The 27,750-nt window shown below is 38.9% G+C and overlaps 1 protein-coding gene and 1 non-coding gene across 2 annotated transcripts in view; one reads left to right on the top strand and one right to left on the bottom strand.

The window, feature by feature from the left end:
- PRDM5 (PR/SET domain 5) overlaps positions 1-27,750 on the bottom strand; it is a 225,177-nt gene that overhangs the window by 107,096 nt on the left and 90,331 nt on the right. Inside the window, 8 exon segments of the mRNA XM_089911548.1 lie at positions 4,016-4,178; positions 4,180-4,204; positions 5,420-5,504; positions 9,824-9,903; positions 13,768-13,889; positions 14,150-14,242; positions 15,398-15,572; positions 17,964-18,138. Of these exon segments, the coding sequence (XP_089767674.1) occupies positions 4,016-4,178; positions 4,180-4,204; positions 5,420-5,504; positions 9,824-9,903; positions 13,768-13,889; positions 14,150-14,242; positions 15,398-15,572; positions 17,964-18,138 (918 nt within the window).
- Positions 8,230-8,336, top strand: LOC115801973 (U6 spliceosomal RNA). Its single transcript, XR_004022350.1, has one exon. It is a non-coding gene; the product is annotated as a U6 spliceosomal RNA (small nuclear RNA).

The following is a 27,750-nucleotide window of genomic DNA, read 5'->3' as shown; positions in this document are numbered from 1 at the left end:
TCTGCCTCATTCAAAGCACAATGTGGTCAACAGGTGCCATGAATTAAAGTACAGCATCTATCTTCAAAGGTTACTGTCTAGTATGAGAAATAAGGTGCTTACATTAGAAACTGTAGGATGCCATCCCACCATCCACCGAAGAAAAATAATTGAAACAGGGTAAGCGATTTGCCATTAACTACATGAGCTTCAGAGGAACATCTGTATCTGTTCCTTTCCTCTGTCAGGTTCAATTCCTACATGCATGCCCCCCTTAGTGTGAGCATCTCAGCCTTGTGCATGTGCTTCTAGAACACAAAAATAGGCAATTCTGGACATATAACACCTTAAATGAACCACCCACTACTTCACCTACAACCCGCCTGAAGAAGAGAAATCTGATGCAAAGTTGAAGGAAAAAGTGGTTGTGACGGAATTACTGAGCCACTGTCTTTCAATGTACAACTTGGCACCTTTCTTAGAGATTGCCAAAGATTTCTTTTATTATGTAAAATTTATGCCATATATTATGGTTTTAGAACCTAATCCCTGATTTCTTTATAGACAGAGACCTGTCCTTTTCTTTAAGGTCTAATAAAATCTCACCTGCACAAAGTCTGACCTGCAGTGTCTTTCAAACTGTTTGATCATGACTGAAAAGATAATTTTTATATCAAAATCTAACACAGACATGCACACACGTGTATTATTTCATTAAATGACCCTTACTCTCATACTTTCTATTGTATTTTTTATTCTATTCTATTCTATTCTATTCTATTCTGCTCTGTTCTATTCTATTCTATTCATGACCCAGTTAATTACTTCAAGACCCACAAAGTGGTCACGGCCCAGAATTTGGAAATCACTGGATGAGGTGTTAGTAGAGGACACCCAATGGAATTATTTTAGGAGCGGTTATGACCAGAGTTCCTCATCGGCTTCTGATGTTCATCCCTTGAAGGTCATATAAAGGTCAGGAAAACAGGTCTCTCATTTGAAGAGACACAGCTCTTTCCCCCAGGAGCTTGTTTATGACTCAATCAGGACAAAACCTCTCTGTTCTCATTCCCATCATCCAGCAAGTAGTGCCAGCTCCAGGATCCAAGATGGCTCAGTCCATCTAGATACCACACCCATCACAGGAGTAGGAAAGCACTATACACATCTCACTTTGGCTTTGCTTTAAATCTGACAGGGAACAGAATGGAGGGTGAAGACTAATTAACTAATTTCTGTTTCCTGTGGTTCTGAAATGTCTGTCCAATTGTGATTTAAAGGATCACAGAATATAGGTGGATCCAGACGAACAATCTTTATTTAACTAGATCCTAAACATACAACTATGAATCAGGTTAAATGACTGTCAGAAAGGATTAGGGAAAAGAAAAACTAATTTTGACCTATTGAGCTTGTTTAACTGGCAAGATGACAAAACAAGTAATTAAGTTTAAGAAACAGAAATCACTCCTTCAAAATTTCACGCCCTATTGTCCATCACAATGAAAATATTTCCTTTTCAAGCAAATTTAAATGTTAAAAGAACTGACCCCAAAATAAACCAGATAAGCATAATAGAAATACACAAGTTTACATAATCAAAAACTCCAAAGAATAATTTATTTAAAATAACAACCTTTGGTCATGCTACATGATGAAGATGGGTCTGACTTTTAGTGGGGTTTTTTTTCTGCTTTCCTTGCATATCCTTACTTTTTAGGTTTGGAACTAGCCACTAATGAATAATGAAGGAAGAAAAAGTTGATTTGCTTTTTTCACCATAACTCTTGGAAAATATTTTAAACATTTTCATGTAATCATACCAAATACACACTAGGATCATAACAGTGAGAAACACAACTGTCCAGAGCAGAAGGATTGAATGTGCTTTCCACTTTGGAAATTACAGGCATCGTTGTTTCTATCCTTCCCAAGGCATCATTATTACTTTCATATGATTTATGATTAAAGGTATGAGAGATGGTGCAAAGATCCTGTGTCAAATTCCCATATGGCATATAACATAAGTCAAACTGTGAAAAACTCGTAAATGTGGGTAGATCAGTTTCATCAAAGAAAGGAGCAAGAGGGTTCCAGAGACTTAGCAGGAAACTAGCCAGATAATTTTTTATAGGCGTGTAATTCCAGTGCAGCAGTAATGAATGTGGTCCTGCCTCTGAACATATAATGCCTGAGTTAAACATAAGGGCGGTCAGCAAGAAATTAGGCAGAGGTGATTTGGTACACCATCAATCAATCCTGTTTACTCTTTCGTAAATCTGCCTTTTCTTTTCTTTTTAGACTGAAGCTGAAACTGATATCGTAACTTCTTAAATGATTTAAAGAGATAAAATGATGTGTTTGTAAAGTCCCAATAAATACTGAAATAATTATAATTCCAATGGAATACTGCAAATAAAAAGGTAACAAAGTTATTTGAAAATGCATTATTTATACGCTGTTTAACAGCATCCTGCCATATACCAAAATCAATAAGCAAATATGTATCACATCACAAATTTAAACATACACTTCTAAGACAATGAATATCTTTGCACACATTTTCTGAATTCAATTCAAACATTATTTATTACCTACACAAAGTAGATTAGATAAAACTAACTTTCTTTTTTTTTTTTTTGCGGTATGCGGGCCTCTCACTGTTGTGGCCTCTCCCGTTGTGGAGCACAGGCTCCGGACGCGCAGGCTCAGCGGCCATGGCTCACGGGCCCAGCCGCTCTGCGGCATGTGGGATCTTCCCGGACCGGGGCACGAACCCGTGTCCCCTGCATCGGCAGGCGGACTCCCAACCACTGCGCCACCAGGGAAGCCCAAAACTAACTTTCTGATACAAGAACTTGAGTAAAGTGTAGGAAATACAAACAAAAATCAATAGACGAAACTAAGAGATTGTAACTTGAAGAGAGTCCTGCTAGGAAGGAGGGACGGGAGAAGTTAGAGAGGTCATGCTGAGTTGTTTTTGATATGTCTCATGCAGAAAATAGGAGGATACAAAGCTGGAAAAGGAAGCTGAGGTCATGGTGTAGAGAACTCCGAGTGACAGGGTAAAGCATCATATGTTAATAGGTGCTGGAAATCTACTTATAATATTAGAGTACAAGAGTGATAGAGTTGTGCTTTGGGATGATTTATCTAGTCAGCTGAATAAGTGGGAACTGATAAGTAACAAGAAGCTGAATGAGATGGGAATTAAAGTGATGAAGATGAGCCATGATCAGGATGTGGAAATGGTAAAGCAATGGATGATTGTGACGGTGATACGGCAACGTAGAGGGTACAATCTTTAAGGATTAGCTTCTAATTCTAAAAAGGGGCTAATATTACAGAAAGAGACAGGGATAATTAGATGCTTTTGTCCTTAACAGAAATTAACAGAAACTTCCAAAAGTGAAGTTATCTGGAGCGTGCTAAATTCATTAGGTCAAAAGGTGCCCAGTTATGTATCACACGAGCAGTGGCAAATGTGTGTCTGAGAGCTGGGATTAACAAAATAAATCACTTGGAAATCATCAGTACAGAGTTTGTACCAGAATTCATGGATATAGCTGACATTAAGAACATAGAAGAGGCCTACAGTCAAAGCAGCCAGGATAACCCCCTGGGGGAGGGTTCAGAGAACAAAGAAGCACTCAGAGAAACTGGCAGAAGACCTAGCAGAGTCACTAAAATGGTGCCATAGATGAAGAGGATTTCCAAAAGGTAACAAGAGCAAGAGTGTCAAACTTTATAGAAAGAAAGAAGAGAAGACTTTGCAGTTACTGCAACGCTGGAAAACACTGGATGACACTCCTTGTGAGAAGAACAGTGTCAGTAGAGAATACAGATAGGAAACAAGGCCACAGGGGTTACGGCCTGAGTGAGTGGTTAGAAAACAGAAGCAAGATCTTCTCCAATTATTTCATATGTACAGCATGACTCGGATATCCAAAAACTTCTTTGAAGGTAAACAATTGGTAATTATATCAGGAAATCAGCAAAAATACATATGTTTATAACAATATTAATAAGCTTTTACCTTCTTGTGATTCTTGTAAACATTTCTGTGGGCAAATCCCTTTCCACAAAGCTTGCATTTGTAAGGTTTATCTTCACTGTGTATTACTTTGTGAGCACCCACTTGATCGAGCCTCTTGAAAGATTTATTACAAATCTCACAATTATAGGGTCGTTTTTCTGTGAAAAATGAGTGGAGACAATCTCATATCTATATAAAGGTAAAGGATAAAAAGGAAAACAGCCTTACCTTGTATTACTTCTTATGGATAAGTCAACTAAAACATGATCCAAACAACTGAAACAATCTATTACCCAATCCATCTGTTAGATATGTGAGCCTATTCACAAAAGAAACATCAGTTTCTTCTTTTATTGATCTATTTGCAAGCTAAATGTATAAAGTAGCTTAGATATAAAGATGAAGTTTCAATTCAAGGAAGAAATCCTACTTCCAGATGAAAAATCTGCTGATCGGTATGAGTTCAAAGTCAGGGTCACGACTCCGAATGCAAAGGGTGAGTGGCCTGACAGTGATGAAGGTAAAGGACAGACCTGCCTCCTGCTGGGCCAACAGACCCCACACAGGCCAAGCTTCCAATTCTCAGCAGAAACTACACACTTAGGTTGTTGGGTAAAATCCACATTTATACAATATTCATGTAATGTTGGCAACTTTTTCAAACAAAGCATATCTGAAGGCCACCAGATCTTCTATTTTCGATCCACCATTTTTGATCTTCCATTTTCATTTGCCAAAATATCTATATATGTCTCCAAATGAAGTAGCTATTCAAAAACATTCTGACTTAAATGGTCTCAAAGTACAGACATTCTAAACTCTAGAAAGAGACCTCATAAAGCAAAAGTTATTTTCAGAGCTGAATTTTTCTAAGTCTGTGTAACAGACCTATTACTCAAACTTGCTTAAAATGAAACGATGGCTTTAAAAACTTATATTCTCAAAATGTATTTATAAATTTCTCACTAACATTTATTAGTTCCTTAGTTAGAATGTGAAAATATCTAGAAACGTCGGAACTATAATTGCTGAATCGCTCCTAAATGTCAGACGCTCTGCTAGCGTGGTATATAGATGACTTCGTTTAACCTGAACAGCAATTTTGAAAGGTAGGATATCTTTTCACAGATGAAGAATATAGAAACAGAGGCTCAAGGAGGAGTAGGTAACAAATTAAATGGTGAGTTTGAAGATCTTCAATTTTATTTAGTCCAACCACATATGCTTCAGAAACAAACTGAGGTCTAGAGAAGCTAAGTAACTTGTTCAAAATCACATGGCCGGTCAATGGCCAACCTGGAACTAATAACCAGGTCTCCTGATTACCACTCTCAGAGCTCCTGAAAATGACGAGGTGAATCTTTTGTAGAGATTTCAATACAAATGGAAAAATATGTATTTTACCTGAGTGGGTGATCATATGACGTTTTAGCTGATTAGCTGAAATGAATTTCTTCATACATTCTTGACAATCAAATACCTCATGAATCTGCAAAACGTTAAATTGACAGTTAAGTCAACTATCAAAGCCAAAAACTGTACAGAGCTCAAGTAAAAGTATAAACACGTGGACAGTTGCTACTGCAATATCCAAACTATATATTATAATTCAGCCCTAATTTGTTCACACTATCCACATAAATTGAAAATGCAATGAACATGTTACCTAGTAGAAACATATCATTAAAAAAATGTAAGACTGCATGTTATTTAAATATGTAAAACAGCTGACCTATTTTTAAAGTGCATAATAAATTTATACTCTCTGTAAAAAATTATACCTAGTATATATTAAGTCTCTGTTATGCACAAATTTAGACTTGGAAATACGTAACTTGCCAGTAAAAATATCCCCTTTACAGTAGTCAACACTCCTTTAAACTTAAATATATGTAGTACAGAACAACACATTAATTAATGTTAAAGACAAGGAGATACATGATTCTGAAAAGCATTTAGCTCACCGCAAAACTCTCACAGGATAGGAGGACCACAATAAAAAACTTTATTAGTTTTATTTTTAAAAAATTATAAGGGGGAGGAGCATAACTTTAGCAAACAACTGGCTAAATAAGTATTACAGTTTAATATTAAATTTAGTTCTTTCCCTCCCAGACACTAAATGAGAGAAACTGAATAGGTGGTATGAAAGGCAAAAGCTTAGTTTATTACCAGTAACAATGTACAAAGTTCTAAGAAGAATGTGTTGCAAGAAGCCTTATATTAGAAATGTTGATCACCCCAATGAATAAGAGCATCATACCGTTTTGCTGAAGATTCAAAAATGGTTTTGGTGAGGTTCTGTTTTTGTTTCAACCTCATTAAAGGTAGTGCTCACAAAACTAAACCCCAGACAAGCAAAGGTCCTTCTGCAGGAAGCCAAGATACTGTGGTGATCCTTGCAGGATATCTAGGGCCACTACAGAGTGAAAGCCAAGGCAGAAGACCCTGAACTGGTACAGCAATGAGTAAAGAGTGGAGGACTGGTAAACGGCTCCCCTGACCTAAGTGACCACAGAGGAACTCAAGGCAGGAATGGTGAAAAGACGGCACCAGGAAGGGAAACGGAAGCTGGGGCAAGGCTCACAGATCCCTGGTCTGCAGTCTGTGCCTTAAGCCTATGTCCAGCCACATGACAGGTCTGAGGAAGGCAAGTACCACATAGTACAGCAGGAAAACTTTCAGCCTAAGAAATTTTAAAGGCAACATCTTCAGTCATCAAAGACCCTCACAGCAATTATATGAGGTGTAATGTTTAAAGATAATAAGAACAGATTTATATTCTTAAACTCTGTTTCTGTAACATATATCTTTTATAATAAGCTACTCTAAAAAATGATGATGTGCCTTCTGAGACATGCATAAATGAAAACATTTATTTTCATTTTTAATGTTAAATTTTAATTAGTATATACAAATTTTAAATTATTTATCCATATAAAAATGGCAGCTGTTAAATAAATTACTGCAAAATATACTCATATTTGTTCACTTAACTCTCATGGCTTCTGAAACATGAAACATTTTTATTTATTTATTTTGCGGTACGCGGGCCTCTCACTGTTGTGGCCTCTCCCGTAGCGGAGCACAGGCTCCGGACGCGCAGGCTCAGCGGCCATGGCTCACGGGCCCAGCCGCTCCGCGGCATGTGGAATCTTCCCGACCGGGGCACGAACCCGCGTCCCCTGCATCGGCAGGCAGACTCTCAACCACTGTGCCACCAGGGAAGCCCCATGAAACATTTTTAAAGGTTGAATTGAATTGATATTATCAAAATTATAAAATAGAATATTTACTGTACATGAAAGCATTTTTGTATTGACTATCTTATTTATAGTAGAAAATTCAATCCAAAGCTATTCTCAAAACTACTAAAAAAGTTTTAATAAAACAATCAGATTTAAAGTGAAAATGACACTAATTAATGCCTAATGCTAAGTAAAGCACCTTTTGTAAAATGTCCAGCTTATTAAATTGACATGGATGGTAATAACTTATCATTTGAAGTCCCAAATTAAATAATTTTCAGGAAGGATCATAATATATCTTATTGTAATATAGGGCAGTACATAGTAATGTAAGACACTGTTCTAGACTATAATATAAATTTGACCTATTCATACAGCACCATCTACTGGCAAGGTGAAATACTACAACCAAACTCTATTAGACATTAGACATACCCAACTATAAGAATAGTCAAAAATGGAGTCAGTAAAAGCTGCCTGTGGATTCAGAAAGGCTAAGTCAGAGGAGTTATGCTGTAATGAAGAGCTGCACTGAGCTACTAAGTTATTAACATTTGCAGAAACAGAATGGCTGTATTCCACCACCACCAGGTAGGATTTAAATCTACCAGGATATTCCCTGGGGGAAAAGTTCTTATGTTATGAAGAAAATAAATGGAAAAGAGACCACTTTTCAGAAATATGCCCCACTACCAACTTTGCTGAAATAGTCTATTTGGGAAAATCTGAAATTTGGTAAGATATCTTAAATTTCAACTTCTTAAGATCAGGGAAGGGAAGCAAAGAATTATAAAAGTATGAGGATTTTTTTTTTTAATGTTTATTCAACTGGATTTAATCTTTTTGTCTCAGACTAGGTTCTGCTTCAGAAACCTTAAGGGTGATGAGAAGGGAGGAAGAGAGACGTAAAAGCAGCAGCATCTGGACTGGAGTTCTGTGCAAAACTTCCCTTAAAAAGTAGCTTCAGTGCTTGCTTCAGCAGCACTTGCACTAAATTTGGGATGATACAGAGAAGATTAGCATGGTCCCTGAACAAGAATTATAAGCAAATTCTTGAAGTACTCCATATTTTTAAACAATCTGTAAAAATAACCACATGGAAACTGAAAAGAAAAAAAAAGTAGTTTCATGGCACTTAAGAGAAGTAATTAAAAGACACTGATCAGTTCAAAAGTCACACTTCATAAATGAGAGAACACAGGCCCAATGTTACATGGGGGGTTAGGGACAGAAGAAGATGACATCCACTGTCTTCACTCCTGTCCAGTGCTGTTGCATTATTTCTCCCTAAGGATCATAATCACTCAACATGTAGGATATAACCTCAGACATCTTAACAATTCAACTGTCTTATATGTTACAGGTTAAATCCACAGCACATGCTTGGAGTTACAGCATTGAATATCATATGAGTTTTAAGGCCTGCCAAGTTATTTTGGAATACAGACACACACAAAGAGACAAAATTCAACTTACAAACCATAACAAAAGTAAAATTTTACTTTCACTAGTATCATCTCCTCTCTTCTTTAGTATTAAATGACTAAAAGACAATATTATATGCTCCTAGATTTCTGAAAAAATAATACATGAACTCAGGAAATAATCATTTATATCTTTGTTATTGTAATATAACATAAAATATATTTTTGGACTCTGCCATGATATGAACAAAATCTAAATTTTAATTTAATTCTATTCTGTCGTAAATTCTATTAACTAGTGCTAATGTTGTTAGGGTTAATAACTGTCATTTACTTTTCAGGATAACTTTCACATTAAGATAGCAACTTAGTAAGTTTAATGCTTATTGCAAAATGTATTAAATTTATTTTCTCCTAACACAGTTGGCCCTTGAGCAACATGGGGTTTTGGGGGTTGGACCCGCTGCACCCCACTCCCACCCCGCAACCTCTCCCTGCAGTGGAAAAATCATGTAACTTTACAGCAGGCCCTCCGCATCTGCATAGTCAACCAGCCCCTGATCGTGTAGTACTGGAGTATGTATTTACTGGAAAAATCTGCTAAAAGTGGACCAGCACAGTTCAAACCTCTGTTGTTCAAGGGTCAACGGCATAATCGTTTCTGCTAACAACACTCTGACATTCTTCTACATTATTTTTAGCTCTTCAAAACAACAGAGCTCTTTGTCTTCGTTTTGCCACACTTAACTATAATATGCGTCCATTTTAAGCTAAATGTCACTGCAGAGCATATCATAAATACACAAAAATATATGGTTTCCTCAAATATATAGTATTTCCTGAGCAAACAGCAACTGGGAAAGCTTGAAACCAGTATGAGGTGTCAGTCAGACACAATACTGTGGTGGAGAAATATTTCTACTAATTCTGAACAACAATAAACAACTCAAAATATTCTTTTGCGAGAGTTCACTCTTCTGCATATCAGTCTTGCATTTTAGAATATGTTAGTAGTTAAATTAATGACAAAACTCTGTCTTTACAATACAAAAATCAGCTAAAAATTTTCATGGCCGACACTATAAATGACTAAAAGATCTTACACTATGATGAGCATTAGTCTTTATCTTACTGACCTTCCTATGTTCCTGCAGGCTTGATGCTGAAGAACACTTTTTATTGCACACTGAACATATGAGTTTTTTCTTAGGATCCCCTAAACAAAAACAACAAACAAAATAAAATAAAATACCACCATGATTTATATGAGAATATTAAGAGGAGTATTAGATACAGTGTTTCTAGGTGATTTATAATTTCTAAACAGGTATTTCATCTTCTTAACTTACAACTCCAAAATTTTCAGTGTTGTAGAGATATCCATTAAACTCAGATAAAGAAGAGGCTACATTTTAAACGCTTTCAAAATCTGAGAAATATTCAGCTTGGTATACCACTTTCTACATATATAAAATGGGCCTTTCACCTTTCCACGTTCTAATTTAGTATTAAAAGAGAAAAGCACACTTCCGTGAAAACTGAAAATTAATCAAATGTGTACATAAAAGAAAACCTGTATTTATTAACTCGTAAGTTGATTTTGCTACTTGCTTTAAATTTTAACAGAATATTTGATTTAATCAGCTGGATTTTTAAAAATGGAATTCAGAGATTATTCTTTTCAGCACTAGACTTGATCAGCCTGCAAGATCTGAGAGTATATGATTTATCATATTAATGTTAAAAACCAGAATAAGGTAAAATCAAGAACAATGAAACATTATATTGGCATTCATATTATTTTACAAATCAAAACAAAGCTCAGTTTTGTCTTCTTATAGAGTGATTATAATTATAGTAGACCATTTCAAATTTCAAATTTCACAGTGGTTATAAAAAACAAAAGACTCAACAAAACAAGATTTTCAAATACGATATAACAACATCTGCACGACCATAAGTAACCACAGAATGGTTTTTCAATTTTTAATTGATGGACTACAAATACTCAAAAAGTAAACAAATAATAAAATGAACCACCATGTAGCCACTGCCTGGCCCCCAAAATGACTAATCCATGGCTATTCTTGCCAAAACCTCAACCTCATCCACTACCTCACTTCTCTATTTTCTGGAAAGAAATCTAAAATCAGTAGAACACACGATTACAAAATGACTTGATTAAAAGACTGTGTTTACGAGACAGCAACACTTTCAGAAAAAGGAAAAGATTAATTTTTGTCTTATCATTCAAGATACGGATTTCATATAATGCACTATTTTTAGCATGCCAAATAGTATAGCCAAGAAAAATTTTCTTGGTGATTGACAAGTAATATGGCTACTAAAGGAGAAACTTCTCCCGAGGAAAATGAATATCCGACAGCATGCATTTGGTCATCAATTCTCCATCCATATCTATTATACATGAGGGGCCACTGAGAAAGAATATTCCCTCTTTTCCAGCTTGCACAAGCGGTATGTCCCTCCTTTAACCCACAATCCTTTATTTCCCTAGCTTATCCCTCAACTCAGCTGCTCTCTGAGACTAGACCTTATTCTTTCCCAGAAGGTAGGTCAGGCTTGAGGGAGAGAAGAGAAAGAGAAGTGACATTTCCACAACCACCTGTTTCACCTTATCCCAATACTCCTGCCATGGCTCCTCCAGCTAGAATCACAGGCAATACACCAAACCCCCATCCCTACTCTTCAATCTCTTCTCTCCTCCTACAGCTTCTATTCTTCACCCTAGGACTGGAATCCTAATTCCTCAGAGAAGAAACATGGGAAAAGTTTATGACTGTTTGCCTGAGAATGTAGACAAATGTTATTTCCCATATATACAAAATCTCTACGTCGGCATCCGCAGAATCGAAATCAAAAGAGAAAGATGGTTAAGGTGAGTTAAGGAAGTTAGACCCTTCACTGTTTCCTCTTGAGTAACTGGGAAGGTCACCCTACAAGCTTCCCCAGGTTCAAGGACAATAGCATCTACAAAGCCACAGCTAGACTTTATACCATTTTAGTTTTACTATATTCAGGTTAAGTCTGACATTTGACTTTCTGATTCAGCTTTCAAAAACAGTCAGGAGCACATTACTTACAAAGGTAGGAGATGCACTGAAAATTAATACAACTGTACTGAATACGTAGTCACTTAAGTACTGCGAGTTTCAGCACTATGTGGGTTAAGTGTGCTTCTAGGAGCTAGTCTGAGAACCTACCCACCATATGTTACAGTTTCTATGGAAAAATGTGATCCATATTTTAAAATTCAGCTTCTCTCTTCTCAGCATCTTCAATTCATATCATCTAACGAGGAACATTTGTCATTGTCGGTGGTAAAAGCTGCAAGATCTTCTCTTTCCTTGAATACCTTTGTCTTTCTACAGTAAAGCGTTCTACGACCATGTGTATGAACACTGCTTTTTTCGCTATTCTGTATATGGAATATTCTTTCCCCAAATGTCTGTGTAGCTAACAGATGCAAGGGAAGAAGCAAGAGAGGGGCTATGAATGACCGATTGAGCACCAATTCCAGCAAGAAGTATGCATGGTGGCCTCTGGCTGAAATACAGTAAGTTTCATATTTTATGTGATCCACAACACAGAAAAATAAAAAACTTCCTTTTATGTTATTTCCTACAAAATCACCGTAAGTTTTCAGAATCAGTAATATTTTAATATCCAAGACCAACTACAAGCAGCCTCAAAGAAATTATGCTTCTAGCACAGTCTGAAGACCACATGCCCAATAACAAGAATGCAAGTTTCCAGAGTTTCAGTGCGCATCTGTTTTTTTACTTAGTTCAGCAAAGTTAACTTTAAAAATGACATGAAAGATTTGTTATAATACATTGCAGACAAAGATGGAGAAAATTAAGAACAGCATTTTAAACATAACAGCTTTAAAAAAACGAAAACTAGGAAGAGACAGGTCTATCAAAAAGTTATGATTGCCTTTTGCAAAGATAGGAAAGGCCCAAGTAGAAAGAATTCAGAAAAATGTCATCCTCTCTATATCCTTCAAAAGGAAAGAAAGAAATCAGAACACTGTGAAGTCCAAGTGATGTGCACCATTCTGAAGCCGCATTTCACAAGCCCATACCTTCTGCCACCCTGAGCTTTCAAATATGGCTTGTACTGAGTGTGCAGCCCAAACTGGTGGTGCGAAGTTGTAACTAGCATTAAAAGAGACACTTTTTGGACAATGAACAAATACAGGAAACAGAAACTGAGTACCGGTTATTCTTTTCTCCTGAATGTGAGAATAAACAGGATAGGAGAAAAGAAATAACACTTTCCTCATATGCAGAAAGACATTTCCACCCAGAAGCCAACGGCAAAAGTAAACACATGAGAAAAATGGAAGTACAGAAGGATAAGAGGGGTGCCATGAACCTCAGCCTCCTTTAAGGAAAAGACGCTGAAGAAATAAAACATTCACTCTGACAATATTCATCTGTTCGATTTAGTGCAACAGAGTCAATCCCTAAAGTCAAAATACATTTACCATGTGCCAAGCAGATGAAATCTAAGTGACAAATTTTCTAGTTGTCCTATTGTTTAGCTAGCCATTAGAAGGAATTCAAATAGTATCTACTTTATAAATCCAAATATATTCAATTAGCATGTCAAAATGTAGCCAGTAATTTTCTCCAATATGGAAGAAATATAAGGATTTTTAAAAATGGAAGTTTACTGTAAAAATATTAAGGCAGAAGGGCATCACTTAACAGTTTTAAGATATATCTACTAAAAGAGAAATTTCACATGCTAAAATATTAAAATTATTATTTAAAACATTAATTCTTAATGCACCTAGCTACCAAGCACAACTAGATTCTAGCTTAGGTTTCCAGTTATGATTAATTCAGAGATAGGAAAAATGACGAATATTGCTGAAATCAAAAAGAAATAGCGCTCAGTGGAAGAAAAAAATTCCATTTCCAGAGCTCTACATCTGTGTGAAATACAATGGAAAAGCAAGCTCTCTCCTCAAGAGTGAGAATTAAAAACAGATCGCTGTGGCCTGGGGAGAGGAAGCCCCTTTAAAAACAACCCTCTGATGAGTTCTCACCGGCGTGGATGTTTTCCTGGTGTCTTCTCAGGGCATCCTTGCTCTTCAGTCTCTTTCCACAGCTGTCAGCCTTACACACAAACCTGGCATCTCCCCGGCAATTCTCCTGGTGCTGCTCAAAACTACAAGACAACCAGGAATGGGAAACAGGGAGAAGAAATGGTGAAGACACCTACAAACTTCTAACATCCAGGTTGGCTTTTGTAATGCATGCTCCCCAGTAGAGTTTCAGGGTCATTACAAGTGTTACCTAGGCAGGTAGGAAGGAAAGCACTGAAATTCTGCAGCCATATGATACTAAATCACTAAGAAGCATGAAAGCATGCATGCCTATGATGACCCGCAATTATATAACAGCCATCTGATAACTCAGATACAAAACCTTGACGCTGAACTGAAGGAAGAATTGCAAACAGAGCACCGAAAACTTCGTGAAGAATCCTTCAGACTGCTTTTCGCTGAGCACTGAAGAACACTGAGGGGAAATGGACAAAAAACAAAAACTGGAAGTCTAAGACAAAGACTTATGAAAATATCTCTACTTTGAATGAAGTCACATTCATGATCTCTCCTTTCATTCTGCCTTTTGCCCTTTAAAATTTTAAGTAGCACCTACAGTTGAACTATAAGACTCAGTTCAGCAAAAGTATGTTTGGTGTAGAATATGTAATACTAAATTGAATAAAAGCTGACTAGAATGCAGTTTTAAAATCTATTCATTAAAAACTATATAGCCCTTGCCTGGTTTTTTAAAGAGTGTATAAGAGAATTTCCAAGTTTTAAGTTTAAGTTTTGAACAGAAATTTTTCACCTCACATTTCATAAGCAAAAGTGGATGCATATATGAAAACTGTCTTAATATGAAATACAGCATGTTTCAGAATTTTACTTTAATGAATTAAAAAATGAAACATTAAGCCTATGTTAAAGATTTCTTGCTCATATGCAAGGTGACATTCTGTTAAAAATAAGTTTATAAATATATGTATCCACTTTCTCATTTTTAATAATTCACGATACTGTACAATACTTAAGTAAAAGGATAACTTAATATGCTGTTAATATATTTAAAATAATAAAGGGTGCAGAGCAATGATTGGGACCATTTAATTCATTTCATCATCATACCTTGTACATATTCATCTTTAAATTATTTCTCCAACATTGCTAGGAAATAAACAGTGCTTCCCAAAATGGCCCTGTATTCTTCATACTCTGAACTCTCTCCATTTCTTAAACTATTTCTTTTCTTTTTTTTTACACATTTCAGAGGGAATATCGAATGCAGACCGCTGAAACTTGATCTGCCACCTCAAAGCACTAGCTAAATTATGTATATCAGATTTCAAATTAGTACACCAATGAGCTTAATATTTAACGGCAAGTTATTAAATGGACAAAGATTGATTAGCATAAACAATGTTTAGTTGTTAAACTTCATAATCAGAATGTTTCAAAAACCAATGTACTATAGTAAGAGAAGTTTATGACAGTGACAATAGAGAATGCTTAATTTCTACACACACACCATCACACACGCACACAGGTTAGAAACTATAAGACAAACTGAATGAAACAGTTAAACAACGTGTCAGCTTATAATTTTAGATATACTCTTGAATGTACGCACTGTCTTTGCAAAGCCTGTTTAACTGGGAATTTCTTCCCACAGCTCTTGCACTTAAATTCTTTCTCCTCTGTGGGTTTCTGGTGCAATGTCTGAAGATGCTCAGCAAGAATTTCCTCACTGGTAAAACTCGATTCACACTGGGGACAGGCATAGTCCTCTTTACAGCCAAAGCGATCTGCGAAGAGCCAAGAACTGCTCAGTTTTGCCCTCATTTTAAAATCAAAATTAATTGTGCTTAATGGTACCAGATTAGTAAATTTTTATTATCTCTGAGTATGAATAGGTTGCCCATGAAAAATAATAGGAAGTGTTACTAGAACAATACATTATTTTTTAAATCATTTAACTTGTGTTTCACCAAATTAATACAATCAAAATCAATTTTTAATTTACCCTGTAACATTAACTTTTCACATCAAAGAGTTATAACAAATGTTGAATTGCATCGGCAAAGTCTTCCCTGAAACGGGTTATCCTGAGTTCACTTTTAGCTGCAAGAAGAGAAAAACTCAGGCAAGGGGAACTATGTTGAATTACCAAGGGGAATCTCACATATATATGAAAAAAGGCCAAGGTCATAAAAACAGCACTCGTTACAGTAGGCGGAGTGAGGCTCCACTGTCTCTCTGGCTGTCAGTCCTATATGGACTCGCATGGCTCTACCCAAATTTTTCAAAGTGTGCTTCTTAAATTACATATTTTTTCTGATTATCAAATAAGATTAATTTTTTAAAGATTTTTTTTGGATGTGGACCATTTTTAAAGTCTTTATTGAATTTGTTACCATATTGCTTCTGTTTCACGTTTTAGTTTTTTGGCTGCGAAGCAGATGGGATCTTAGCTCCCCAACCAGGGATCGAACCCGCAACCCCCTGTACTGGAAGGAGAAGTTTTAACCACTGGACTACCAGGGAAGTCCCAAGGTTAGATTTAGATAAAATGCAGAAAATATGAAGAGAATAAAAATCACCAATAACCCCACCATGAAGAGACAACTGCTGTAATCTATTTCCATGCCTGAGTTGTCTTTTGTGCATTCATATTTCATGTGCAGTCTAAGAACCTTTATGATCATACTTTTTATGCAATTTCATGTATTGCTCTTTTTTCCATTTAATATTTTCTCAAGTCAAATTTTTTTTTAACTTAAGGTACCATAATTTACTTATTTAACCAAACTCTCCATTGTTTGACATTTGAGTGGATTCTTTGTTTCTTTTGATCACTGTTTGGTTGGTTTTGCTTCTGTTTTGGGGAGGTTTTGTTTGTTTGTTTTTTGGGTTTTATATTTTGCTTTTATAAACAAAACTGAATTCTAAACTAAAAATATCAACAATATAAGCACGTGATTCATATGTTCTAAGAATCTGTGTAAGTTTCTGTTGATTCTTCTTACAAAAGTAATAGAAATTGATATTTTGTTAACTAAATAAAGAAAAATCAGGGTAGTAATAAGTAGGAGACTTATTTTTAAGGTAAAATAGTGGACACAGTAATACCGTACCCTGGGGGCAACACTGAAAATAAATACAAAAATAAAGAAAACATAGAATAGTACAGAAATAATTCCCATCACCCCAAATCTGACATTCCAAACAGCATAATGCATATTTGGAAAGACAAAACAGATAGCCTGTCCTCATCTTCCTTTTAAATACTCCAACTAAAATAAAGAAACAGAAGCATAATCTGGCAATACTTGGGAATACTCATACTTTTTCAGCCAATGACATACAGTTAGAATAGAAAATTCATATAAAAGACATTAATACCACAGTGACTAAAGAAACCAGGGTCACTTCTGAAGTGGCTTTGTTAAGCAAAATGGAAAAATTCTCTATAGTAAGTATCAACCTTTTACAAAATGTGAACACCCTTAACACCATTCAAATTTCCCTCAAACCCCATCAGGAGTAAAACACAACAAAACAGAAACAAGCCCTAATAACAACTGATTATTCCCTGGCAGATGACAAACAAGTGACATCTATCTCCTAGATTGCAGGGCTGATTTAAGCAAGTCTACCTATGGTCATCATACATTTTTGGTTACCCTACTAGAACAACCCAGCAATGCTGTAGGCCTCTATGATCAGAACAAAGAAAGGTTTCCAGATGCTCCAGATTCTCAAAGGATCTTAAGAGTGAGGCCCAGGAATAATCCCACAGGGCCCAGCAGGACCTCTGCACTCACCTTTCCCCATGTGCAGATGAGAAAGTAAAGTCTCAGAGTTAGTGACTTGCCTGGTTATAACATGGATGAATGGCAGACTCGGGGCTGGAGTACAAAAATCCTCATTACTGGCTACCCACCAGTGAGAGCAGTGAAAGCTGGGAGCTGCCGCTGACCTTGGCAGTCCTACAGGGCACATCCATCACCCACCCCAACCCATCATTCCCTTCCTGCTGGAAGAGAGGCACACAACTGAATATCCTCCGAGAGTTCTGACAAAAACTAACTTTATTTCGAGAACACCCTATTATATTGCAATTATAATCAAGCACAGTTCAAACTTTATTTCTCCTACAATTTTCATTCTCTCGGACCATCTATTAGAGGTAATACCTTTTCTGCCAGCTGTTGATTGTCCTTTAGAATTTTTACCTTCCTCTTCTTTGATCATTGTCATAATCTGCTGTTCTTCTTCATCGGCCTCCATGTCACTATCCAGGTAGCCAATCAGAAGCTCTGTATCTGTTTCTATATCTTCAATTGCCAAATAGAAAATGTTTTCTCCTTCCTGAGACAAAATTAAAAATATGTGCTGTTATATGACCAATATACCTCAATAATAAAAAAAGCTAAATCATTCGTTTCTGATGGTAACTAAGAAATCATTTTTAAGATACACTGAGTATCATGGGCTCAAGAAAAGTTACTGCTCCGTTTTTTATATCTCCACTTGATCTGAACACTGAAAAAGGAAGCTGACAATATTTAGTCACCTGGCAAATAAACTACAAATATATATTAAAGATAGTGACATTATACCTATCAAATGAAATAAGGATAATTATTTAAATTTCTAAAAGTTAAATTTTGCATCATTAATTGGCTTTATGCAGTAACACCTTGTGGAGGTCCATAAATGCAGTAGAAAATAAATTTGTTAAGTAATGGTGTCATTTCTGAACCCAAACAGAGAGCAATGAGATATCAATGACTTAATTATGATTAATATAAAATGCAAAACTGAAAGAAGAAGAAAACTTTCAAGTTATAACACAAACCAGAGGAACTGCAAATGAACCCTGAAAGAATTTCCAAAAAGCTGGACCGGGAATAGAAAAAAGACTAGGTACCTGGGAGGTTCAAAACATTGACTGGGTCACCACGTGTACCTAAATCCCACTAAAATGACAGAAGAAAGAAGAAAGCAAGTTCCACCCTTAACATACCACCATTTTTTAGAAAATTCTAGAAGAAGAAATTAGCCAGGGTTGCTAACGCAGAAGAAATCTCAACCCATAACAGACTGAGAAGAGGAATGCAGCAAAGAATAACCCAAGGAAACCCCAGAGAAACTTCATACTTGGAACCAACGATACAAAAAGCCCCTCTGGGGCTTCCCTGGTGGCGCAGTGGTTGAGAGTCCGCCTACCGATGCAGGGGACACGGGTTCGTGCCCCGGTCCGGGAAGATCCCACATGCCGCAGAGCGGCTGGGCCCGTGAGCCATGGCCGCTGAGCCTGTGAGTCCGGAGCCTGTGCTCCGCAACAGGAGAGGCCACAACAGTGAAAGGCCCGCATACCGCAAAAAAAAAAAAAAAGCCCCTCTGGGCCCGGGGCCAATTACCAGGGAAGCCAGAATTGGGGCTGCTTAGCCGGCAGTCCCCAGGAGAAACACCCTGAATTGATGTCTTTTACACAGTTGAGGGTTTGTTCTGGGAGGGCTCCTAGCTTGGCTGCTGAGGATAAAGAGAAGCAAAGCATAACCTGAATTGCGGTGGGCAAGTGAGGGAAAGAAGAAGGACAATAATCTCCACCCAGGAGTGAAATCCAATAAAGCGAAGAACACAGAACAAAGCCTCCTCTCCTCTGGCAATACCATAGCACCTAGGTGAGGGAGGGAGAGACAGAGGAGTAGGAGAAATCTGTAATGAATGTATGCGTGTATATATATGTATGTATACACAAGCAGAGCCCCATGAAAAACTGGAAAATATGCATCAAACTGTTATAAAGTTATCATTTTGAGGCTGGGAGAAGTAGGAGTCTATATTGAATACTGTTTTAGTTTCTTCTTACAACAAAGATTACTTTGCAATTTAAAAATGCAATTTTAAAAACAATAAATATTAGAAAATTCCATGGATGAGGCAGAAATTATGATCACATTTATCAAATACTGTGTAAGGGAGGATTGACTCCGAAGTTCAAAGCAATGAAGCACATTGACCATTAGCTGCAGTTGATTAAATGAAGTTCCTGTAATATTTTACAGCATTCTTGGAAGTTCATGAATTTCATACCTCCAGAAACACAGAAAGTTATTTCTAATTAAGAACACAGTTAACTTCTATACAACTGTTACTTTTAATGCAACAAAAACAAACAAAAACTAATGCGGACACTCAGCAAAAGAAAGATTTCTTTTTCAATTAACTCAGAAGCGGCACTACCCAGGTTTTGGAAACTACTTGCTAAAAGAGTCACCAAAGCAACAAAGGGCTCACCTAATGAAGATTTCAGAAAATAATCATAAACCTTAGTGGTTATCTGATCAATATCCAAGAAAGTTAACTGAAATGTCTTTCCAGCATATTAGTCATTCATTTTATAATGAATGACCTTCATAGCACCAAGAGAAGATAATCATTTTTAATTGTAAAACATGATAGCATTAACTTAAACAGCAATCGTAAGATACAACATGCCTATTTAGGGGTTCTGTAATAAAAGAAAATTTTAACATACCAGTTAAAACTTCAATTTATCAAAAGTAATGGCTGCATTACAAGCTCCAAGGATCAAGTACATGTTCTATCTGTGTGCCAAACATGTGATAAGAGAAATGTCATGACAGGTACTGCTCCAATCTATTTATTTAATGCAGACAGATATCTAGATATCTCTCTACATATAATTCCTACCACTACCCAGACCAAGAGCCTCTTCCTTTTCATTTGCCACCACAATAAAATTATTGTAAGAAGTATCCTGTTAAATTGCTTCCTTGCTGATTTAATCACTCACCAACCTTTCATTATATTATTCTCCTTCTTCAAAACCTCTGATTGTTAGAACCTACCAGATTTCTAATCCCTGGAGCTCTCTCAAACTCTCTGGGGTGATTTTCCCCACCTGTAGGTTCATCCCAGGCCCAGTCTCCGGCCCTTTGCCAAGAAGGATTTAAACAGCGTTGACCCAACACTACGGGACTGAGCATCAACTCCCAGTGGTCACTAGGCTGGCCATGACCTCCAGCTTCGATAACTGTTTTAATATTCTGATCCTTAAATTTACTTCCATTTCAGCTATGGTTTCTGGTCATTGGGTTTGTGGCTTATGCCCCTGAACATGGTTCCTCCTAGCAGAGTCACTCCTTGCATTTACATTTTAGGGATTAAGCGCCTTCCTGGGACTTTGCCTGGGGGCTGGGGTCCTGCTTATGGTTCCTGTCATGGGCTCTAGGTGACTTCGCTGAAAATTCAACTTTGATTGAAAGAAAGCTGTTCAACATCATGGTGTGTTTAGAAGCAAATATTCCTTAGTCACTGGTTTTCACTGTATTGGTGATCCAGATACAACAGAGTGATTTTACAACTGTTATGCATCTCCTGCATTATTGTCCATCATTATGAATTTTTTGTGTTCTTCAGTCTTGTTTCATTTTGCTTTATTTTATTTGTATAACGTCTACAGCTAATTATGTCTACTATAAACTGTTTGTAGTATCAAAGAGTTACAACAGCCTAAACATCCAACAAAATAAGTTGAAAAAGAATAAATGTCTAACAATTGGGTTTAAAAGATTTATCAAATGTCATTTGTATAGAAAAAAACATATATCAATGTGCCCCCCAAAGAAAAAGATATGAACAAAGGTGTCAACAGACTTTGTTTCTAAACAGAGGAAATTGTATTTTGCATAGTCTCCTGCTAGCCCACGTGTTTCAATTTTTCTAGAGTTAACAAGTATTACTTTTGTAGTACAAGGAAAAAGTAAATAATAAACAAACCAGGTTCCGTGACACCAGGAATTGGTACTAAATAGTAACTAAGAGCTTTGGGATGGCCAGGGTTCAAGTCTCCTTCTATGACTAATGAGCTGTGGAACTGAGCAAACAGCTTCATCTCTCAAGCCACCAGTTTCCTCATCTATAAAATGGAGAAAATAATGCTGCCTATCTCATAGGCTGGTTGTGAGGATTAAAGGTGAGAATATTTGTAAAATCTAGCAAGGTGCCTGGCACAAGTTAAGTATTCATTAATGATAAGTACTGCTATCATTATTAGTATTACTATTAAACAAAACTTGAAAGTCAGTGATTAAAATATTTATTTTTCAAAATCTGATTCAATTAGACTGTCACATAAGCTAAGTTGCTATGACAATGCTCAATTTCATTTGGCTGAACTGCTGTCAGCCAAAATATAATTCAACTCCATGGCCTGCCTACCAGAGCTCTGAACTGCTCTGGATTTCTGATTGTCATGCTCTGTTCACTTGCTAACGTGCTAACGTTTTACTCTGGTTTGGACCTTACGTACCAACTGCTTGTCTGATCTATACTATACCTTAAGTGACCAACCATCTACTTTCCCTGAGGGGTTTCCATGACATGCGGTTTTCAGTGCTGAAACTGAGAGGGTCCTGGCCAGGCCAGGACAGTGAGTCACTCTAGCTACACCCATCATGCTCTCCAAAGCACACTCTAAGCTCTCCTTAAGATTTCCTGGGACTTCCCTGGTGGCGCAGTGGTTGGGAATCTGCCTGCCAGTGCAGGGGACACGGGTTCGAGCCCTGGTCTGGGAGGATCCCACATGCTGCGGAGCAACTGAGCCCGTGCACCACAACTACTGAAGCCTGTGGTGCCTAGAGTCTGTGCTCCGCGGCAGGGGAGGCCACCTCAATGAGAAGCCCACAACGAAGAGTGGTCCCCGCTCACCGAAACTAGAGAAAGCCTGTGTGCAGCAACGAAGACCCAAGGCAACCAAAACAAACAAACAAACAGATTTCCTGGGACTTCTCTGGCGTCCAGTGGTTAAAACTCCGTGCTTCCACTGCAGGGGGCATGGGTTCAATCCCTGATTGGGGAACTAAGATCCCACAGGGCATGTGGTGCAGCCAAAAAAAAAAAAAAAAAAAGATTTCCTAACAGTAATATTTGCTGCCCCCCCACACACACAGTATCCAACAGCTCAGGATTCTCAATATGTGGTACCAGTCCTGTCCCAAATATGGCTCCAATGGCTTACCAATTGGTAATCTAAACCCACACTTCATCCTCTCATCCCCAACTATCCTTCAAGTTAACCTGCCTTCTGTTCTTTAGTCCAACTGGTACACTTCCTCTCAGAAAACACTGAACTCATTCCTCCTCAGTACAACTGCAAAGATGCCACCTGGCCTCCCGGCTACAACTTCTCAGCAGCATCTGAGCCACAGCTCACGTTCACCCTCCATGAAACCTTTTCTAATCTACTAAATTCATGTAGGTTCCAGGAGTTCTTCAACTGGACACTTACCTGTAATTTATTTCTGTGGTTTTCATCATTTAATTCATGTGATCAACGACATTCATGTGTTCCTCTTGTCTCCCCAAACAAAGATGGTTTCCTCAAGGAAGTGAACAAGAATTGCCATGTATCCCCATAGCATAAGTTATACTCATAAGAGTTGCTCAATTATGTTACAAATATGCATAGTAAAAGAGAACACTAATATGCTTGTGTCTACAGAAGAAAAGCACTTACTAGTAAAAAGTTCAGTGATATCTGCCTTCATTTACTTTTGGTGGGAGGCTATTACAGTAGTCCAGGTCACAGACAGGGGTGACATGGGAGGATTATGGCAGGGAAACAGTGGCGATGGTGAGAAGTAATCAGATTCTGAGTATGATCTGAAGAGAAGCTGACAGCATTTCCTGACAGACTGTATATGGAGTGTGAGAGAAGGAGAAGGGTCAAGGAGGAGAACAAGGTGATGAAGTTTTCCCTCAAGAGTTCACAGATGTTACTCCATTTAATAATAATTCTTCCTAAGGATTCAAACTAAAACACCAACTACACATTTTTGCTTTAAACATGTATCTTCTCTGTATGTATAAATGTATTTTCATGTGGTCCTTCACTCAGGGGCCTAAGAGTATTAGTCAATTCAGCCGTTTTAAAGCTAATTACTATTCTTTCTTTCTTTCTTTCTTTTTCTTTTGTGGCCATACCGCTCAGCCTGCGGGATCCTAGCTCCCAGACCAGGGATCGAACCCAGGCCCTCGGCAGTGAAAGCGCACAGTCCCAACCACTGGACCGCCAGGGAATTCCCTAAAGCTAGTTTCTATTCTTCGACAAGTCTGCAAAGTAAGAGTCATTCAAAATCCCCAATGGAAAAATAATTATTTTAGATAATAAACTACTTGCAAAGCTCTTCCTCTGGACAGCCAATGCATTCTGATAACAAAAGCATAGAATTCTGATGTTTCTTAGGAAAGCTGAAAAAAATAGTGGTGGCTTGGATTTTATTAGTCATCACTGTGATAACATCACGTATTATGGAATTCAGATTTACATGCAAATTTACACACACAAAAATGTCTCTGAGAATTCTGAGTGTCAGAGTTTCCGAAACAAACTTATGTAATGAAGACAAACAAATCCAGAAAAAAGCAATAATCTGACTGGGATGATTCAACAGGAAAGTCAGAGGTAGTGCCATGTGGTACGGCCACTACAGAGCATTCTCTTGAGGCAGGGGGCTCCACCAAAGTTTGTATGCACTGAAAGAATCATTTCTGAATTCAGAAATTATAGGAGAATAGCCATATGAACAGACGTATTCAACTGTCATGAATTTTGAATGTGTTAACTTAGTGTAAATAAAAATACTATCATCAAGGCTTCCCTGGTGGCGCAGTGGTTGAGAGTCTGCCTGCCGATGCGCGGGACGCGGGTTCGTGTCCCGGTCCGGGAAGATCCCACATGCCGCGGAGCAGCTGGGCCCGTGAGCTGTGGCCACTGGGCCTGCGCATCAGGAGCCTGCGCTCCTCAACAGGAGAGGCCACAACAGTGAGAGGCCCGAGTACCGCAAAAAAAAAAAACAACAAAAAATACTATCATCAATACCAATATCTCACACCACACTAGGAACCTATTCTTCGCTTACCAGGGTACCTTAGCACACTGGCTGGGAAGTTCCACCATAGGAATCAGTCCCTGGGCAAAGGAATCCCAGCCCCCGCTCCAGAGCAAGAACCCAGGCCTAGGGAGGAGGCCAAGGATAGTGGGATCTAGGAACTGATACTATTCTGCCGCTCTCCGGCTATGCGGGCAGCTCCCTTATCCCCGTGGGCCTCAACTTCCTCAACCATAAAGCAGAAAAAAATAATACCCCGTCAAAAGACAGCTTTGGGGGGGACCTTGAAGATGGCGGAAGAGTAAGACGCAGAGATCGCCTTCCTCCCCACGGATACACCAGAAATACATCTACACGTGGAACGACTCCTACAGAACACCTACTGAAGGCTGGCAGAAGACCTCAGACCTCCCAAAAGGCAAGAAACTCCCCACGTACCTGGGTAGGGCAAAAGAAAAAAAGAAAAAACAGAGACAAAAGAATAAGGACGGAACCTGCACCAGTGGGAGGGAGCTGTGAAGGAGGAAAAGTTTCCGCACACTAGGAAGACCCTCCGCGGGCGGAGACTGCGGGAGGCGGAGGGGGGGGCTTCGGTACCGAGGAGTAGTGCACAGCGACGGGTGCGGAGGGCAAAGCGGGGAGATTCCCGCACAGAGGATCGATGCCGACCGGCACTCACCAGCCCGAGAGGCTTGTCGGCTCACCCGCCGGGGCGGGCGGGGCTGCGAGCTGAGGCTCGGGTTTCGGTTTTGGACGGAGCGCAGGGAGAGGACTGGGGTTGGCGGCTTGAACATAGCCTGAAGGGGTTAGTGCACCACGACTAGCCGGGAGGGAGTTCGGGGAAAAGCCTGCACCTGCCGAAGAGGCAAGAGACTTTTTCTTCCCTCTTTGTTTCCTGGTGCGCGAGGAGAGGGGTTTAAGAGCGCTGCTTAAAGGAACTCCAGAGACGGGCGCGAGCCGCGGCTAAAAGCGCGAACCCCAGAGACGGGCGCGAGCCGCGGCTAAAAGCGCGGACCCCAGAGACGGGCGGGAGACGCTAAGGCTGCTGCTGCCGCCACCAAGGGGCCTGTGTGCGAGCACAGGTCACTCTCCACACCCCTCTTCCGCGGAGCCTGTGCAGCCCGCCACTGCCAGGTTCCCGGGAACCAGGGACAACTTCCCCGGGAGAACGCACGGCGGGCCTCAGGCTGGTGCAACGTCGCGCCGGCCTCTGCCGCAACGTCACGCCGCCTCTGACGCCGCAGGCCCGCCCCGCACGCAGTGCCCCTCCTTCCGCCCCCCCCCCACCCCCGGCCTGAGTGAGCCAGAGCCCCCGAATCAGCGGCGCCTTTAACCCTGTCCTGTCTGAGCAAAAAACAGACGCCCTCCAGCGACCTACACGCAGAGGCAGGGCCAAATCCAAAGCTCAGCTCCTGTAAGCTGTGAGAACAAAGAAGAGAAAGGGAAATCTCTCCCAGCAGCCTCAGAAGCAGCGGATTAAAGCTCCACAATCAACTTGATATACCCTGCATCTGTGGAATACCTGAATAGACAAGGAATGATCCCAAATTGAAGAGGTGGACTTTAGGAGCGAGATCTATGATTTTTTTCCCTTTTCCTCTTTTTGTGAATGTGTACGTGTATGCTTCTGTGTGAGACCTTGCCTGTATACTCTTGCTTCCACCATTTGTCCTAGGGCTCTATCTGTCCATGGTTTTTTAAAAAAATTTTTTTTCTCAATAATTAATTGTAATAACTTTATTATACTTTACCTTCGTTCTTTCTTTCTTTCTTTCCTTCCTTCCTTCCCTCCTTTAGACAACGAATCACCCCAAATTGAGGAGGTGGTCTCTGAGAGCAAGATTTATGATTTTTCCCCCTTTACCTCTTTTTGTGAAGGTGTATGTGTATGCTTCTGTGTAAGATTTTCTCTGTATAGCTTTGCTTCCAACATTTGTCCTAAGGTTCTATCCGTCCCTTTTTTTTTTTTTTCTAAATATTTTTTAATTCAATAACTATATTATACTTTATTTTATTTTTACTTATCTTCTTTCTTTCTGTCTTTTTTCCTTCTTTCCCTCCTTCCTTCCTTCCTTCCTTCCTCCCTCCCTCCCTCCCTCCTTTCTTTCCTTCTTTGCTTCTTTCTTCCTTCCTTCCTTTCCTCCTTTCCTTCTTTCTTTCCTCATACTTCTACTAATTCTCTCTACTTTTTCTCCCTTTTATTCTGAGCCGTGTGGACGAAAGGCTCTTGGTGCTCCAGCCAGGAGTCAGGGCTCTGCCTCTGAGGTAGGAGAGCCAACTTCAGGACACTGGTCAACAAGAGACCTCCCAGCTCCACATAATATTAAACGGCGGAAATCTCCCAGAGACCTCCATCTTAACACCAGCACCCAGCTTCACTCAACGACCAGCAAGCCACAGTGCTGGACAACCTATGCCAAACAACTAGCAAAACAGGAACACAACCCCACCCATTAGCAGAGAGGCTGCCTAAAATCATAATAAGGCCACAGACACCCCAAAACACACCACCAGACGTGAACCTGCCGACTAAAGAGACAAGATCCAGCCTCATCCACCACAACACAGGCACTAGTCGCCTCCACCAGGAAGCCTACACAACCCACTGAACCAACCTTAGCCACTGGAGACAGACATCAAAAACAACGGGAACTACGAACGTGCAGCCTGCAAAAAGGAGACCCCAAACACAGTAAGATAAGCAAAATGAGAAGACAGAAAAACACACAGCAGATGAAGGAGCAAGATAAAAATGCACCAGACCTAACAAATGAAGAGGAAATAGGCAGTCTACCTGAAAAAGAATTCAGAATAATGATAGTAAGGATGATCCGAAATCTTGGAAGTAGAATGGACAAAATGCAAGAAACAGTTAACAAGGACCTAGAAGAAATAAAGATGAAACAAGCAATGATGAACAACGCAATAAATGAAATTAAAAGTACTCTAGATGGGATCAATAACAGAATAACTGAGGCAGAAGAACGGATAAGTGACCTGGAAGATAAAATAGTAGAAATAACTACTGCAGAGCAGAATAAAGAAAAAAGAATGAAAA

The sequence above is a fragment of the Delphinapterus leucas genome, chromosome 5 (genome assembly GCF_059928025.1).
Source record: "Delphinapterus leucas isolate spDelLeu-1000000601 "Yukka" chromosome 5, BTC_Dleu_Yukka2, whole genome shotgun sequence".
Taxonomy (NCBI): domain Eukaryota; kingdom Metazoa; phylum Chordata; class Mammalia; order Artiodactyla; family Monodontidae; genus Delphinapterus; species Delphinapterus leucas.
This window is presented reverse-complemented; position numbering and strand designations above follow the sequence as displayed.